General features: G+C 42.2%; 1 protein-coding gene across 3 annotated transcripts; it reads right to left on the reverse strand.

Moving 5' to 3' along the window:
- Positions 1 to 3,125: 3,125 nt before the first annotated feature.
- Positions 3,126 to 17,956, reverse strand: LOC102206433 (DENN domain-containing protein 2A-like). Of its 3 annotated transcripts, none has more exons than XM_005725151.2 (20): positions 17,822 to 17,956; positions 15,214 to 15,285; positions 13,000 to 14,130; positions 12,818 to 12,909; positions 12,310 to 12,404; positions 11,996 to 12,208; positions 11,276 to 11,369; positions 11,142 to 11,192; positions 10,852 to 11,048; positions 10,625 to 10,734; positions 10,365 to 10,434; positions 9,981 to 10,058; positions 8,175 to 8,315; positions 7,502 to 7,650; positions 6,753 to 6,930; positions 6,608 to 6,649; positions 5,912 to 6,020; positions 5,258 to 5,527; positions 4,607 to 4,693; positions 3,126 to 3,671 (listed from the first exon to the last, which is right to left on the reverse strand). In XM_005725151.2, the coding sequence occupies exons 2-20, from the start codon at positions 15,270 to 15,272 to the stop codon at positions 3,640 to 3,642; spliced, it is 3,198 nt and encodes a 1,065-aa protein (XP_005725208.1). In that variant the 5' UTR covers positions 15,273 to 15,285; positions 17,822 to 17,956; the 3' UTR covers positions 3,126 to 3,639. The 3 variants fall into 3 exon arrangements, with proteins under 3 accessions (XP_005725208.1, XP_013764259.1, XP_013764261.1); XM_013908805.1 differs by lacking the exon at positions 17,822 to 17,956 and adding an exon at positions 16,950 to 17,167; XM_013908807.1 differs by lacking the exon at positions 17,822 to 17,956 and adding an exon at positions 16,011 to 16,034.
- Between the last annotated feature and the right edge of the window lie 81 nt (positions 17,957 to 18,037).

The following is an 18,037-nucleotide window of genomic DNA, read 5'->3' on the forward strand; positions in this document are numbered from 1 at the left end:
CTCCTAATCCCCTTCTCTCTCCTCTACACCTACCACTTCACCTCTTCTTTTCCTCCTCTTTCCACTGTTTCCACTGTTCTCCTTCCCCACCTCCTCCTGCCTCGCTGTTATGTTCTCCATATGCTTTGATGGCTCCTCCTCAGAAGAGGGGTGGTTGGGGGAGAAATGATTCAAGCCGCTGGCATGTATGGCAGTGCTGCAGCTGGACACTGCACCTGCAGCTCTGAAAAACAAGCTGACGGGTGCAAGTTCAGGAAACTTTCAGTGCATCTGAGTGTGTGTGTAGTGTACATCTGCATGCATTTTTCAGTATCCATGGTCAATCAGAGTTTCTCAGATATCAAATTCTTCCCTACTTTCTTACTTTTCTTCAGCCAGAATCAAGCAAGTTGAACTACTGTGAGATGTTTTGGACTAAATAGGAAGGTTTCCCCAACTTTCAGCAAGCACAAGCGCACTGTATGGGCATCCCCCCAGGCACCGTATTTGTGTAGTGATAACTTGAAAACCCTAGGCACACATAATTTGTGCAAAATTTCTTGCAGCACCTGGGGTTTAGAAACACCCTGAGCTTTTTTTTCTTTTTTAAAAAAAAATCCAAATCCGTCTGGAGTCTAACCACAATGCCCTTTTTGATTGAGGGTTGTGGGAGAGAAGGTAGAAAAAATTGAAAACAAAATGGCAGAAAACGACATAGCACTTTTCATTTTGATTAATGCAAAGTGCTGCTTTTGCTTGCCGCACCTCCACGCCTCCATAAATGACACCATAAATCATGTAAATAGCAGAGGCAGCCTCAAGAGAGTTGCGAACACTGGTTTTCAAGCCTCGAAATGAGGTCGGCGTATCTCTGAAGAGATTTTCCAGTTGAAATAGCTGCTGGTTTTAATGGGCCATGATATTTGTATGATTTTATTTCTGCTGAGAATAATGAGCCTACCTGCAGGCTTACATTGTATTGCCAAGCTGAGCTTTGCAGCAGGTAGCTGTGCTCAAGTCAGGGTACCACTGTGTAGCATCTCTTAAAGGTGGAATGCAGTTAGGTATTAGGCACCCGTGAAAGGGACTTAGCGAGAATTATCGAAGTTTCAACAAGCTATTGTTGCCTCTAAGTGCCAGATAAGAGTCCTCTCTCGCTGACTGAAAACACATGACATTTGTGTTTTCAGCAGTGGGAGATATTCCACTGGGAGGTTTGCTGTGGAAATACACCAGTGCAGGATGTAAGGCTTCGGGGGTCAACCCCTGCTGACTGGAATTAATCGGAACCATAATTACCTCCTCGCTAACGAGCTGGTTGTCCTGAACCGCAGCCAGGTGTTAAGCAGGAAACAGTATGTGATACATTGGGTTTGGGGTTCACCCCTCTCTACACACACAAGCGCACACAGACACACACACATACTCATAACTCCAAGAACCTGAGTGGGTTGAGCAAACATTCCAGCCACTGTCCGTGCTCTTCTCTCACCACATCCATTCATCTTCCTGAGATGACTCCTGTCCCACAGCACAGCAGCCTTCCCACCTTGGGAGCCAGATAGGAAGTTGTGGTATGATTTTCACATTTGTTACTCTGTGACAGCCCGACTGAACATGTGTATTCAGGGAACACGTGTTTTTATTGCCCCCACAGCCCTGTCAGAAGCGCTTAACTATCCCTTCATCGTCTCTCATCTCCATGTTCAAACTGTGTATTTGTATTGACTTTGAACTGGATCTTATATAATGTTGTTGATTAAATGTGACTTTGTATTTTTCTAAAATATTTTCATGTCAACAGGAAAGCAGGACTGCAGGGCGCCCTCTGGTGCAGCAAACTTTGCAATAACAAAACTCATAGCTTGCTTTAAGGTGTTTCTTCCATTTCTTTTTAATCTTTGAAATTTCAAAAAGCTAAATCACTGAAATTTTGGCTGGGTTCTAAAATGGGCAATAGAGGCCAAAAACAGTTTTGGCCTCTATTGCCCTCTAACAGAATCTCATTAACCTCCTTCCAGCTGAGCTGATGGTGCCAGTTGCTCATTTCAGGACCGACAGTCCATTTAGTAAATTATGGTCATTCTAAGGGTTAGATGGGAGCATTATATAGGATAGGCTACTAATTTGTGTTTGCCAGGTCATCAGCCAATGATTATATGGTTTCGCATTCATGTCTGCTCCTTATCTACACCCAGTTTCAAAACCCTAAGATTATGTCAAAAATGTTTATCTCAAGCCTTCACAATGGGATTTCACCAAACAACAGGTGATGTCACTGTAGTTTCTCAGAGTTAACCTATGAGGAATTGCAGTTTTTGGCACTTTTGTACTCTACACTTCAGCCCCAAAGGCTGATTGGCAAGTACTGAAGTAAATGTGAACCGTGTGGGTTTTAAAGTCTGGTGTGTCTGTTTAATATAGATTTTGCACTTTGGCCATCTGTGTTTAGAATCAGCAAGTGTGTCAGCGAGCCTGTGTGTGAACTTGCCATTTACAAGGTAACAGGTTAGGGGCTCTCAGGCGTGCCCAACAGGCAAGGACTGAACATACCATCCCTAAGACAATACGCTACTATGCTCTGCTCTGCACCTGTGTTATGTTTTCCTGCTGACAAAGATGTTTCCTCTTTGTGGGCTGAGGATCTGCTTTGTTTCCATGACTCAGAGACTAAAATAGTAAAGCTGCCACCAACCCTGAACCAAGGCTCTTTGTAGTAAAAGAAGAAAAAGAAAAGAAAGAAAGAAAGAAAAGGAAAGAACCAAATACCTTCAAACATACAAACACATCAGCCAGTAGTTAGGGAACTGGTGGCATGTGGATTACTCATGTTATAAAACTGGCACACAAATGATGAGTGAGTGCAATTCCCTCGGCTTTGATTCTCTTGTTCCCAGCGTGTAACAAACGGAAATTGTAAAATTTGCACCGTGTCATTGGATACATCTTGTATTTACCATAAAGTAAGCTCATCATTTGAAAATGTGCAAACTGGAGGAGGAAGAGAGAGAAAAGACATTTACAAAAATGGCACTGAGAATCTAAACATGTAATGCAACGGTTGTATGACATATTGGCATTTGCTTTGATGGCAACGAAAAAAATATGACAGCATCGAGACAAGAAATCACCACAGCATAGCCAGAGGATATTTATTCAAAGTGCATGTGATGTTGTCATGTTATGAATAAAAGAAAACTGAAATGCTATTTGGTGTAACTTTGTGGTCAGTCACTGTCAAAATATGTCTGAACAGAAAAAATATACTACTGCCCCCTGGTGGATTTAAAAGATTACTGCAAACGCTTCTTTCACTTTAACTTATATTCAAATCCAGACTACCACTGTTACTACTAATCAGTCTATTTATTTCCCATTAATCCAGGTTAATTCCTCAGCCATATGTAGCTCACAGCAACACACCAAACACAAAACCATGCATAAACTGATGATGTCTGAAGAATCCTGTTATAAAAAGGATCAACAAGGTTTTTCATCTGTGTGACATGCAGCAGCATTTTTCCCTTGGCAGGATTAATTTGTTTGCAAAATCCCTCGTTCAGTGACATAAATCAGGATGAACAAAATTTGGTTGTGTTTTTCTTTGTTACATTAGTAGTTCTTCAAGACTTTCCTGGTTTCAGTGCTTTCTTTGTTGTATTATTTCTTTGAAAGAAATTTCATTTTGTTTCCTGGAACAAAAAAAAAAAGACACACACACACACAAAGTGATCAAAAGTGAGAATGAGCCCAAAACAATATTTTCCTCAAAAAAATTAAAGGAACAATTTGAAAGGTAATGTGGTAGGAATAAATGCATGCCATATCTTTGATCAAAATAGAAAGTATCAACCTACAGAGGGCTGCATTCAAAAAGATTTCAAAAATCAAATTGGAAAAAATGATGCAGCAGGTTTGTCCATTTTACTAAAATTTCATTAATCAACTCAAAATAGTAGTCAGTAGCTTATATGGTGCCTATGTGCTTGTATGCATGCCTGACAGCGTTGGGGCATGCTCTAGATGGTGTCCTGGAGGATCTCCTCCTAGGTCTGGACCATGGCACCACAGAGCTCCTAGATGTGGGAATCTGCCAATGGTATCATGGTATCATATCTGCATACTCTGACCACATTAGGCTGGACTCACTGCACCAATGTAATGTCTGACAACGGGTGTAAGGATTTCATCCCAATACCTAATGGCAGTCAGAGTGTCATTGCCTATATGTCAGTCCTACTGATAGATTAAGAGCCATTCTAGAGTAAAGCCTGTCTGCTATATTCTCCTCCATGCTCTTGAGACTGTGCAGGGAGACACAACAAACCTGACAATGGCACGTATTGATGTGCCATCCTGGAGTAGTTGGACTATCTGTGCAACCTCTGTAGGGTCCAGGTATCACCTCATTAGTGACACTGACCCTAGCCAAATACAAAACTAGTGAAAAAAAGTCGCCCTGTTGTTAATTTCACCAAAGCAACTGAAACTGTTTAACAACCCCCTCTGCTACTTAACTGACCAAATCAATATCCCAAAGGTTTCACTGACTTGATGTTACACACTCCTTAAGAAGAGTTCCTTTAATTTTTTTTGAGCAGTGTATATAAAGCAGTTGTTTCCTTACCCAAGCCTTTGAGAAACCTGTTAACCCTCCTATGTTCATTATCATGGATAGAATCCAGATACTCCTGCACTCTCACTTCAAACAGTCCTGGTGAGATTAAAAGAAGCAAAACAAAAACAATCATGAAGAGCTAGAAGAACCCATCACCCATACCCATTAAATTTATCCATCCAGTTTCTCAAATTCATAGTAACCTGTCTGTAAAAGTCACCAGTCACTTATGGCCAATCTAGAGTCACCAGTTATTCTAATTATGATGTCTTTGGACTGAAAGATGATGTAGTACTTGGAGAGAACTGGAGAAAGTGCAAACTCCACACAGAAAGGCCCCAGATGAGGAGTTCTAGACCTCAGGCAGTCGTTGGCTGCAAAAGGATTCTGACCCAAGTATAAAAAAATCTTTTGATTTAAAATGATATTACTTTGACCAATTACTTTTGAGCCTTTGAAAATGGGGGATAAAACAACTCAAAGTGCTCTCAAGGCTTTACTATGAGGTATTACAAAGAAAACCCCAACAATCAGATGAGCCCCTATGAGCATACACTTGGCAACAGTGGGAAGGAAAAACTCCCTTTCAACAGGAAGAAACCTCTGGGAAAAAACACACTTTGGGACAAAATTCCTGTTCTTTCTGCTGTGCCTCTGTACCTCTGAGAGCCTGCCTATGAAGCTCCCTCTCCTGGATGAACCAGCCAAACATCTGCGTCTCCATGAAGATCTCCAAGAAGCGGCGCACGGTTTTGGATGGGATGGCTTTGCGAAAACCCTCTCGCTGAAAGAAGGACGAGGCAGGGGAGGAGGATGAAGAGGAGTAGCCGTCCTCCCTTTCGCCGGTGATGAAGAGAGGATAGTGGCCTACCAGCTCCACAAAGAATCGAACAAAGGCCTCGGACACAATGGTGCTAAGATGGCCTGAGTCTGGAGACGGGATGTCAGACGTGGTAATATAAAACATAACAAAGTCGACTTGCTGATCAACCATTTACATAATGTTCAAAAAGATGTTTACAGAAATTTTTATCTTCTAGTTAGTCTTTCTATCCCTTTACCCCAGTATGAATTATTTCATGACATTCCAAATTATTAGGGGATCAAGTCTTCGAACTACAGTGACTACTGACTTTTTCTCTGGCACCAACTAAAACCTGGTGGTAAACATGGTAAATATACAGCAGATCCACATTAAAGCACATAAGCGTTGTCACCACAAGCATGTTTGTGTTCTAGGTTTAACCTCAAAGCCACCAAAGAAGCCTCTATGACACTGTAGAGTCATAGAAAAAAGTCCTCAGTTTGACTCACCGCTGCTTGTATCTCCTCCTCGCTCATTAGCAAGCTCTCTTCGCCTCTCCAGAACATTCTCCAGAGCCGTCTGAAGCTTAGGTGGCAGGATGGAGTCTTCATCGTCCAACTAAATGTGAGATAACAGGAAAGAAAATGTATTCATAAACCATAGATAGGTAGATGTAACCTTAGAAACATTATGAAAGATAAATATAGCCTCTAGATCTCAAAAAAGTGAAGTCAATACAAAAAGTGCTGTAAACTTTCTCTTGCTGCAAAAGCACTTACGTTATGGTATAACTACCTTTGATTTCTTTGCTCTATGACTAGCTAAGAACAGTTATGGAAACTTTCTGCCACTGAAAAAACAAACATTTTTTTGTCGCCCAGAAGTCAAAGTTTCAGGTTATTATCTTAAAATCTCAACTTACTAACTCAGACTTCTGTGAATATAACTAGAAGTTTTAACTTCTGGGTGACAGAAAGCACCTTTTTTTTCCAGTGCTGGAAGCAGGCTTCTATAAGAAGTCACATACCCACAGACCATTTGAAAAACAATACACATTTAAGGCTTTTTTTTTATTTTTCTTTGGCTACAACGCTTTTTTTTTTTTTGAGAAAGTCTGGGTGAGGCTGAAACAATTTCATCTACACAGATACAGAGTGTGACAAACCATAAACACACACACACACACGCCTTTAAAAATATCTGACCTGTCTGAGAAATCGACTATTCCCAAGATCCACAACAAGAACCTGTACACACAAAAAAGGTTATTTCTCTGCACAGCAATGTACAGCAGCTCATAAGTAATGTATTCCTATATGATTGCAGTGACACTTGTATTACTCCTCTGACCTCCTCCAGGGGCAGCTCAGTGAGTTGGGGCAGGGAGCTGGACAGCAGGCCCACGATGAAAGGGGTTGGTGTGCAGACGATGTCGAGCATAGCTGAGGGCAGCACTGGGATGTAAGTGTGCTGCCATACAAAGGGGTAGAGCAATGCCACAACTGCATGACAGCATTGGGAAAGAGTACTAAAGGAGGGAGCAGAGAACACAACAGTGGAACATTATTAAATTGAGCTTTTAATGAATTTTAATTTTTAAAAAAAAAACTGACTTTCCCTTTTAGTCTATATGAGACAGAGAGAATTATCAGTTATTCTCATCGCATGAGGGCACCACAGTCTAAATAGAGACTAGCCATTCTCTAATGTAATACCATTGCCCTGAGAGAAAACCAAGCCTACAGACTTCTTTCATTTACATCACTGCACTTTGCATTCCTGTCTTCTACTACTGTGGCTGATCTTTCTGACTCCCAGTGGCTTTCAGCAGAGCAAACAAACCAGTCCCAACACGTCAACAACTCAGCTGGCCTTAGCTCTCTGGTATGTTCCCTAAATAAAACTGGGACTGCCCTAAATTTATTTAAAATTGTGAGTCTGGACCACCCACATATCCTGTAACTTTATCGTAAAACACCCCTGCTGCTTTCAACTAATATTTGCCATTTTCATAACTGCATAAACAGTACAGCTTCATATATAGCTGGAAGATATGGATTTTGGTGTACAGATAATATGGCTTAAATGAAGGGACAAACCTGAGCTTGTCTGCTGTGAAGATGACTCGCCTCTCTAGCAGCAGAGAGCCAAAAACCCTGAGAAGCAGGCGCAGACTCAAGCAGGAGAACAGACATTCAAAATCCACATGCTCCAGGCGTGAGTCAGAGGGTCGACAGAGCTCCATCACCTAAAAGATTTGATCCTATCAGCTGACTCAATGTAACACCAAAGTTGTGTCTGATGGACTGACAAATCCATTCCATCATTCAGTTCTAAATATGTTCATTTCAAGTCATTTTAATCTGGATCTGAACTACTTTCAGCTCTAGTTATGGTTAGCGAACTGTATAAACTGTTCATCCACAACTGCTAGGCAAAAATGCAAAAACATTTAGCCAGCAAATATTTTGTCAAATCTTTACATGTGTAGGAAAAAATGTAGTAAAAGTTCCAAATTACTGGGTGTCAATAAAGGTTTAAAATTTTTTTTTGCAGTGTTTTTTTTAGATGAAAGAAACAAAACTGGATGAATTTTGTATAGTGAGATTTAAATTTCAAAATCTGGTCAAAAAAAATGTCAATGTTCTTAGCAGATTATTTGATTTATGCTTAGGATTCCAAATAAAAAGACATATTTAACTATTTTATCTGACTTTTTCTTACAGTTTGTTACTTTTTTGGGGGGGAGGGGGGGGTTCCACTGTCGCTCACCTCAGTGCCTGAACCAGGAAGAAAAGTTTTGATGGTGATGGTTTTCCCAGGAGCTGGAAACTGGGCCTCCATGATGGCTCTCATGAAAGGCTGGACCAAGGCAGGAGACAGAGCCCTGCGCCTCTCCACCTCATCCAGCACCTAGAATGCGTGCATATAAAACAAGCTTAATTTCATTTGTCATCTGTACTCCCCAAATTCCACCAACATATTAAGTTTCCTTAATCTAACTACCACTCTCTGCTCCTCATCCCTGCTTACACCCTGGTCAGAAAACAAACCCCTTGAACCACCCAGGTCATTAAATGTGGCCAGATGATCCTCCAGCCACAGGACTGTTTTGACAGACAGGTCCATCTTCGAACAGCAGGACATGAGACCTTTACTCAGTCTGTCCCTTTCTACAGTAAGTGCTGCGTAGAGAATGTGACAGTGACCAAAACCATCTGGGTTTTTCCTAACCAAAAAACCTTGGATGATGAGTGACGTACAGGCTCTGATCAAACTGATCAGACATGGTTCTGGATAGTAAGACTACACACCTTTGGAGCGGGAGTCACAAGTTTGATTCCCACCCGCTATCCAGTAAGGGTCCTGGCTAGACCCACCATGCTAAAAAAAAAAAAACCCAAAAAAACAAGCCCTGGAATGCTGCAGCTCGGACACAAGCATTTCACTACATTGTGTATGTGACAAATAAAGGTTGTTTATTGGTGTCACTCAGTATCAGATCCCCGCAAGGCTGCCCTCTCAGCCCCCTACTCTACACCAACCCATCTAACCATTGTTATTGTTAAGTATGCTGATGAGACCACTGTGGTTGGGCTCATCTTTGATGGAGATGAGACAGTGTATAGGGCGTAGGTAGAGAACTTGTCCCGCTGGTGCTCAGAAAATTACCCAAAGCTGAACATCCTTAAAACAAAAGAACTCATGATGGACTTCAGAAGGCACAGGCAGGTCCACCACCCTCTCATCTTAAGTGGAGAACATGTGGAATCTGTCTCCACCTCCATTTCCAGGCACCCACATCTCCACCGATCTCACCTGGACCCACAACACCAAAGCCCCTTAAAGAAAGCCCCGCAGCAGCTGCACTTCCTCCGTGTCCTGAGGAAGAATAACTGGGAACAGAAGCTGCTGCTGGCCTTCTAACGCTCCTCGGTGGAGAGGGTGCTCTCCTACTGCCTGGGTGTTTGGTATGAAGGGGTCACTACTGAGAACAGGAAGGCTGCACAGAGGATAATTAACACCACCCAAAAAAAAAAATAAATCAGTGGCTGCCCTCTGTCACCCCTGGAGGCCATCGCCAGATCCTCCTCTCCCAGCAAAACCAGAGCCATCATAGGTAATCCCTTGCACCCCGCCCACCACCTGTTTGACCTGCTGCAACCTGGTCAGTGCCTCGGGTCAATCAGGTCGCACACCTCCAGACTCACAAACAGCTTCTTTCCCTGGACCATTCAGACTGTTAACAAGCACTATCCCCCCCACACCCCACCCCTGCCCACTCACAATACTAATCTGCGCCATGGTCTGAGTAACCCTCATCACTCAGGCCACTCGCATACAGACTCTTCCACTATTTCCAAGCACTTTGTCTCCAATGTGTCCCTTTCTCTTTTTTTGTATATATCCCTTTTGACTGTATATATTTGTCCTGTTTGTTATTTATTCCCGGTGTCTTACTATCTATACATTATTCCTACACAGTTGGTGTGGAGTGCCCATAATTTTGTTGTACATGGACATGGACAATGACAATATAGGGTAATAAAGGATGCTATCTGCGGAGGAGTGATTTACCTTGGAGAACAAGTTGAAGCAGCCAAGATGGCTGACAATACAATAGACCTCTGGCAGACGTTTGCCTTTTCCACTAGGCTGTGAGAAAAAGATGAAAATATGACACATAATACTCACTAGTGTACTCCTAGACATGAGGACAGACTAGTATATAAATCAACAGTATTGCAATACACACACACTCCTCCTACAGAAATGCATAAGCAGAAACACATGCGCACCCGCACATACACAGTTCCCAGTCTCACACATTTCCGCCCAGAGTCTGAGATGGGCTGTTTTCCCACAGGCGCAGGCACACTATTCTGGTATGCTTATTTACTCAGCCGTCATTGTGGTATTTAGCTACTTCCTGTTCAGTGACGGCACACGATTTCTATTTACCAGTAAACGCCGGCAGTATCCAAACCTTCGGCTCCCATCCACTCCAGTCAAAACAAATGAGAACATCTCACTGCGAGGGAAGAGCCATGACAAAAATATAATTAGTGTATTTTTACTTTTCAAAGAGAAAATACACATATACTGTAAAAGTCAACACTATTAATGAAATTGATAGTGTTTCCCGTGGTATAAAGAGTTGAATTTTCAGTGTTTATTATATTGAGATAAGTGTGGCGCCCTGTTCATTTCACACTCCTCACCTTGGGTATCTCTCCACCGGCTCCCAGTCTTTAGCATCAGGAAAGCAGAACTGAGGAATGATCCTCAGTTGATCCTCCGTCTCCCTCATGAACTTGAAGGTTCGCTCCAGCTGCAGTTAAAATGAGGTGAGAGATTTAAGATCAGTTACCACTTCTTGCATTTCTTCTTTTTTAATGTATTTGGTCTTAAATTAAACTACTACAAAAATGAGCCATGATTCAAGGACCTTAGGAGGGAACTGCTGTGTGACCTCTGGTAGATAGTGCGCTCCAGCCTTTGATTTCTGCAGCGACACAACCAGGAAATATTCAAAAAGTTTGCGCTGATGGAGCTCCTGTTCGAGTGAGTGTCTTCTGGTGTGGACCTGAGCCTGGCTCGGCTGGCTCAGTATAGACTTCACCGACACGAGACGCTGGCGGTGAGCTGGAAGAAAGGATGTAAGCCAGAGCACTATTATACACCTCAGTGTGAAAAATAAAGAAACAATGACAGATAAATGAATAATTGAAACCCTACCTTTTGCTCTTTCTTCAATTTCACTCTCAGAGTCACTGTTCTCATCTGTTACTGTAAATTAAAACCCAAAAATACAAACTTACTAGACAGTAAAATAAATATTACAATCAATTTTCATTCCTTTTAACACTCACCTCTGCCCGAGCTTGTCTCAGCATAATGATAGATCCTTCTGAGATGCTTTTTCCTGGACCGAGTTTCAAATATGCTGTTGATCCTGAGTACAACCTGTCCAAAGGAATAAATAAAAATATGTCTCAGTGCCAGTAAATACTACTGCGTGATATCTGTGTCCAAAGAGGCTGTATCTGATGTATAGGAAAATATCCAAAAACGGAGGCAGTTAGGATTGGAGTTGAGGGTTATGGTTATGGTGTGTGGTGTGATGATGTTTCCATGTCACAAACTTATGACATGATTGGTCCCTTGCAGAAGCTGGATCAACATTTATTTTGATTATCCAGGAACAACACCAACACAGTGATACCTAATCTAATGCAACGTTCCATTTGCTTCGGAAATCAGAACTGGGAGCAAAGTCACCCCCGACTTCAGTACATTCCAGTAGGAAAGTTGAAAAAGTGAGGAAAGGATTATTTTTGCTCTTAAGCGAGGTACAACTACTAATGCATCACTAGCAAAACAGTGCAGTGCTTGTTTTCTCCAATTAAAAACACTAAATCAGTGCCCAGCTGTTGTCATTCCAGTAAAAAACTAGCACTAACCATGCAAATTAGTCTTAAATAGTATGTGCTTAATAATTTGCCAGGGTTAATAAAAGAAACCGACTGTTCAAAATGGATGTGATAAGATTTTGCAGCAAAAAAAAAAAAAAAACATGCACAAACACAGACCGTCGGTATTCTCCGGCAGGTGCGGCCATAGGAATCCCCGGGCAGCCAGGAGGCTTGTTCAGGTCCGGTGGGGGTAGATGGAGGGCTGAGCTGAGGTGGAGATGAAACACCTCTACTGCTTCCAGTGCTATGGATCTGCTGGTTGGTTCTCCGCATGTCCAGCAGCTTAAAGCTTCTGCCTGAATTCTGCCTGAAGAACCCTGGTCTGGAGGCCTATGGACAGAAAATAAATAAATAATAATAATAATAACCATAATTATTTCTAACTACTGAAACCAAGTAGTTGCTGTTTCAAGTTCAGGGTATACTTTAACCTTAGCAGTGTCAGCACCAGGAGAGGAAGGTAAAGACTGCTGGGAGCATTGGCTCTCCAACTCTATATCCTCATACGGGTTCTCATTTGACGAGTCTGCAGAAAAACCAGAAGTAACGCATTTGACGCAAGTTTTCAAGCATGTCTGATAATTGCAATTATCAGACATGCTTGCGCACAAAGTTAACATTATTCAGTATTTTACAGTGAAGCAGGGCTGCAGTCCTGCCATGACACTTTGGACTTAATTTCTGATGCAGTAAAAGTGGTAAAGTAGTTTACCTGGCAGTTTTGAGGAGGGTTTTTTTTTTTTTTTTTTTTTTACACGTTTAACAAAAATTGTACTCATACTTGATTGTTTTCTGCTGAATACTGTATCTGCATGTTACAATTAGCATGTAGAAGAGGAAAAAACTCAGCTCTGGAATCAACTGCATCCCATCTAACTACACTTCCACTACAATTTGCTCATAAAGGCATTCAATGGATAATGCAGGTTGGTGTCTGACCCAGGATGTCTTCATAGTGATGTTCCTGAGACAGCAAGCGAGAGAAGAACAGACCATTTGACCCTGCAAGGTCTTCGAACTCAAAGGATCTCCTGTCATCATGAGATGAAAGCACGAGTTAATACATTACATACAGCTGGCATAACTTCACCAAGCAAATAATCTTTCTAATCCATGGATACCTGTTGAAGCTGTCCCGGACTCTCTCACCTCTGGGTCTTCCGTAGATGCCAGAGGGAGGTTTCAAGGAAGTTTTCGAAGCTACTGACGGTAGTGGCGGGAGGTTCCTCTGCCCTCTGCCTTGCCTCCTTCCCAGGGTGGCAGTAGCTGGGTGCTGGAAGGTTCGTTGGGGTTTAGGGACGGGGTTGATGGGGGGTGCACCTGGCTCGGTGTACACATTTTCATGCTGCTCCTTCTTTTCTTTGGTCCCAGATCTTGCAACTGTGCTTCTTTGAGCTAAAGCTTCAGATTCGTTTTTCCTCACCTCCAGCTGCTTGTCCTTGCTCGGTGGGCTGAAGTAGTTTCCAAGCTCTGGGGGCATTTTTCCATGGTTCCCCCCCATAGCCTCCAGCTTTTTAAAAAGACTGAATACAGCTCTCTTCTCATGACTCGTCTGTTCTGCTGCTCTCCTGTCAATGCTTTTTTTCAGGGTTCCCACCTGCTGTTTATCTGTTGATGTAGGCGAACAGGGCCTTGAATCCCCAAGTTTTTCTACATTTTCTTTCTCGTGTTCTTGTTTTTCTTTGTGAACTACAACTCTTTTACAGTCTTCCTTTACTTGGTTGCTACCAGGCTTACTGATATTGAATGCTCCTCTTTGCTGTTTTGTGGGTTCAACCGGTGAACAAGGCCTGGAATCTCCATTTTTTCCTACACTTTCTTTCCTAAGATCCTGCTTTTCCTTATGGGCTACTTTTGTGCAACTTTCTGCACTTTGCTTGTCTTCTATACATTTATTGTTGCTTTTTGGCAGCGAGTCTGTCCTTTTTACACCGCTACTTTGGCCCACGTTATCCGAGGTTAGAGATGAATGAGTGGGTTCCTTGCCCTCCCATAGTGAAATCTTGTCCCTGATGCTGCAGCCATTTGATCTGGGCAGCTTGACTCCTACTAAGAGAGCATTGTCATTGCTCTGAGGGTCAAAGCTCGACCTCCTGTGGGCCATCATGGATGATTCTTCCTTCTGGTTAATGAGGTTTTCCAGTGGGGTAAAGGGGTGTTTTAGTGTTCCCTCTCTTCTGTGCTCACCTCCCTTGTTTTCTACTGAAGCGAAACAGAAACCACTTTCCCCCACCGGAGAGCCCCTCTTTAGCCTAAAAATAAAAATAGGAAATCATTTTAGAAATGCTTGAAATATAAAAGCAAATCGCACATTATCACATGACGCAATGATAACTTCCGGGTAAATCGAACAACCCAAAATGTGTCTTGCACTGGCTGCTGCACTCTGCAAGTTTTATGTCATTTTTTTCAACCACATGTGGGTGTTTACATACAGTTTATGCATGTCATATATTGTAATGATTGTGTGAATGCGCTGCGACAGACTGGCGACCTGTCCAGGGTGTACCCTGCCTAGGCTCCAGCACCCCACTGGACCCTGAAAAGGATAAGCAGAAGCAAATGTATGGATAGATGGCTTGTGTGAACGTATTTCACGTCGCCACGGCCAGCAGGAATAGAAACCATAGAAAAGAATGGCTTTCAGAGCACAGTTGTGGTTTTGTCCCCTAGTGTGTGGAAAAAACCCTCAGCTATGATGCAAAATTGAAGCATCTGCAATAAAGTCAAATAAATATACTTTTCCACTTGGAAGAACAAAGAAAATATAAAGCGAACTGGAGGCTTGGGTAAATCTGTCGAACATAGTCTACCATCTCCAGCTCGGGTCTCCTGGAATAACACGTTAACATTTATTTGGATTTTTTTTTAATGCATACTTTTCCACATTCCCAAATTCAATCAGAAAAATTGAAAATAAATGGAATACCAATTAAAGAATAACCTACTGCTAGCAGAGTTCCCTGAACTTCCCAGTATGGTCACAGTGACTGCCAGCTAGGGGACATTCAGTCTTTTTCTGGACAGTGGGAAAATCCATCCTGAGAGTAAATGCCAGAGGACAAGCCTATGACCGAGCATCTTCTCATCGGCCTCGCTAAATAAACACATGCTTGGATTGGAGCCCATTTCATCAAACTGTTATGTTTTAATAAATAAACGGGAGGAAATGGGAAGCCTTAAGTTGAAAGACCTTTTCTGACTTTCCCTTAATGGATGTAATGATTAAAGGGCAGCCTAACAGGGTTTCTTATTTTCTCAGGGCTCAGGGAGAAATTTGTGAAGGCCCGTGTCCTATTTTAATGCCTCACTGGTAAACCTGGTCAGATACAAACCTGTTGATAGATGAGTTGATGTAATCTTGCTTTGTTTTCATTCTCTCAGCGGCCTCCATGATCACTGCACACCTGGGAGAGAGAGAGAAAGAGAGACATAGAAGCAACTTCTGTCAGCATCTTCTCTGATTTTGCTTGTTCGTTGAATTGCACATTAGCGGTTGTTGTGGTTTTGCTCCCACTGACAATAGCTATCCGGCTTTACACTGTTATATAGTCTTCACATTGCATTTTTAGTAGATTAAACATTAAGCTGGTAAACTTCAGCATTCGGGCCACAGGACAGCTGGGCGAAATCAAAGAAACCATGACAGCCAGAGACTCAAGTGCAACTCCCCGAAGTAGTTCATCACACTAACTAACACTTCATTCAGCAGTCATTTAGGGCCTGCCTTTTCTTTCCTCTCCTTTAGTGTATTGTAGTATACTCGTTTTTCCACCACTTCCAAACATTTGACCCCTGCAGTGACAAAGCTGCTGTGCAAATTCTCGTACTTTCACATCTTCGAGGTCAATGTTCTTGTAGTTCAGCGTCCTCTAAAACAGGGCTTGGTGATTTCCCATATGTGAGGCCCCTGCCATCATTTGTTTATTGATATACACTCCAAATGATATGACAGATGTGCATAAGGACTACATACCACCCTTAAGGCTGTAGGGTAGCTGACTGGCTATAAAAAAAAAAGCCATTTAGAGCTACACCATTTGCTAGAAGATACATCCTGGCAACAAGATACACAATACTAGTTAGAATTAGAAAAAGCACCACTTCAATCTTACTTTATTAGCAAACATACAATCAGTGGCCCCTTTAGGTACATGTTGCTTGTACCAGGCTGGATCCCTTTTTACCGTCATGGCCTTAATTCTTCACCGACAAGGTGCTGGAAACGTCCCTCAGAGATTTTGGCCAGGTACGCTGTGGTGTATAAATGATGCTCAGTTTAAAGTGTGGCTAGAAATATCCCCCAAATCACTACACCACCAGAACGAGCCTGAACTGTTGATCCAATGCAGTATGGATCCATGCTCTTATGTCTTCTGATACTACCAGCTCACTGTCACAGTAGAGGATTTTTCAGTTATCTTTTGTCCACTTTTGGTGAGCCTGTGTGTGAACTGTAACCTCAGTTTCCTGTTTTTAGCTAACAGGAGTGGCACCCGGTATGGTCTTCTGCTGCTGTATTCTGTATTCTGCATACCTTGACTGTAACACATGGTTATTTGTGGTAGTGTTGTCTTATTAAATTGAAGCAGTCGAGCCATTCTCCTCTGACCTCTGGCATCAACAAATGGATTTTTGCCCAGAGAACTGCTGCTCACTGCATACTTTCTCTTTGGTGTGTGGGAAAATATGAGCAGAACAGCAGTTTTGGAAGTACTTGACCTGACTTGATCTGGTATCAAAAACCCTTTTACATTCAAAATTATTTAAATCACCTATCTTCCTCCTTCTGATGCTCAGTTTAAACTTCAGTAGGCCATTTTGACCATGCCTAAATGGCCCAAATTGCTCTTATGTGACTGGCTGATGAGATATTTGTGTTAACAAGCAGTTCAGCAGGTGTGTCAAACAAAGCGTAGGAGTGTATATTTAGATACAGTGAAATTATATTCTGCAGTAATCTGTTTCTTCTGGTAAAGACAAACTCATGGGCACAGTGCATATTCTGCTGAAATCAGATCATTTCTAACATTATCTCCTTTCAAATTAAAACATTAAATCAGTTTCTTACCTCCTTTCGCTGCACAGTTTTCATGTGTTCATCAGTGGAATGGGAGCACAGTGCATCCCATGCTGCTATAACAGTATCCATTGGTATAACTTCCAAAACAGCTGTAGTGTGCAGTTTATATGCCCAGGTTCAAATAGATTTTCTAAGCCTTGAAACAATTCATCGACTGCTTATCTTAGTGAGCCTTGAAGACACAGTGCTGAACGTGCCCCCCTCTCCCTGCCTCGCCTCTAATCACCCTCTCTCTCCCCTCACCCTGGTTATGACTTCCTCCCTCTCTCTCTCGCTCTCTCTTTCTTTACTGTTGATTCACTTAGGGCTGGCTTCAGAAACGAGCTGTGTACGAATGAATGGATGGATAGATGTCTCTTGATGCTAACTAGAACTATTTCATCCCATACTTTACATCCACAAGCTGTGTGGAAATTTGTGGAATGTGGGACAGACATCATCATATTACGGCTTTTCCCTCCAAATCTGAAATCGTGCAGCTGCACAACCCCCCTCCAATGATTTCCAATGACGTTACGTTCACTGTCATACAGAAATTGATAGGAGAACATGTAAAAAAAGAAAATTCCACATTTGTTTGTACTTTTGACTGTCATTATGCAAATGTTTGATATAAATATTTATGGGAGTGTTTATTTACATTTGCTACATATAAGCGTGGATTTAAATCCTTCAACTTTTAAACTTCAAGTTTACTCACATCTTTTATCACCACACCCAACCGCGTACCACGTTGCTCTTGCACGTGAATGGACGTGAAGCTTTGGATGTTTGAGAAGCTAGAAGGCTTTGTAAAAGTATTACATACATATGTATCAACTATACGATTAGATAAATCTACATAATTGCCAAATGCTTACCAGAAATGTAGTGCTGTCCAAGTTCAAGTGCTGCAACCCTGCTGTAAACGGACTTTTTTGGCGCTGCAGTTTTTAAACTGTAAATACATTTGCTTGTAGCCAATGAAAGTTGGGTTCTCGCGAACAAGTGGCACGGCAGCAGGTGAAATGTGAGCAGCTGGCTAACTTTTTTTTTTCAACAGTCAATCCCAGCTGTTATTTTTGGGGCGGTGGGGG

The sequence above is a fragment of the Pundamilia nyererei genome, unplaced genomic scaffold, assembly GCF_000239375.1.
Source record: "Pundamilia nyererei isolate P.nyererei 1_Seehausen unplaced genomic scaffold, PunNye1.0 scaffold00014, whole genome shotgun sequence".
Taxonomy (NCBI): Eukaryota; Metazoa; Chordata; class Actinopteri; order Cichliformes; family Cichlidae; genus Pundamilia; species Pundamilia nyererei.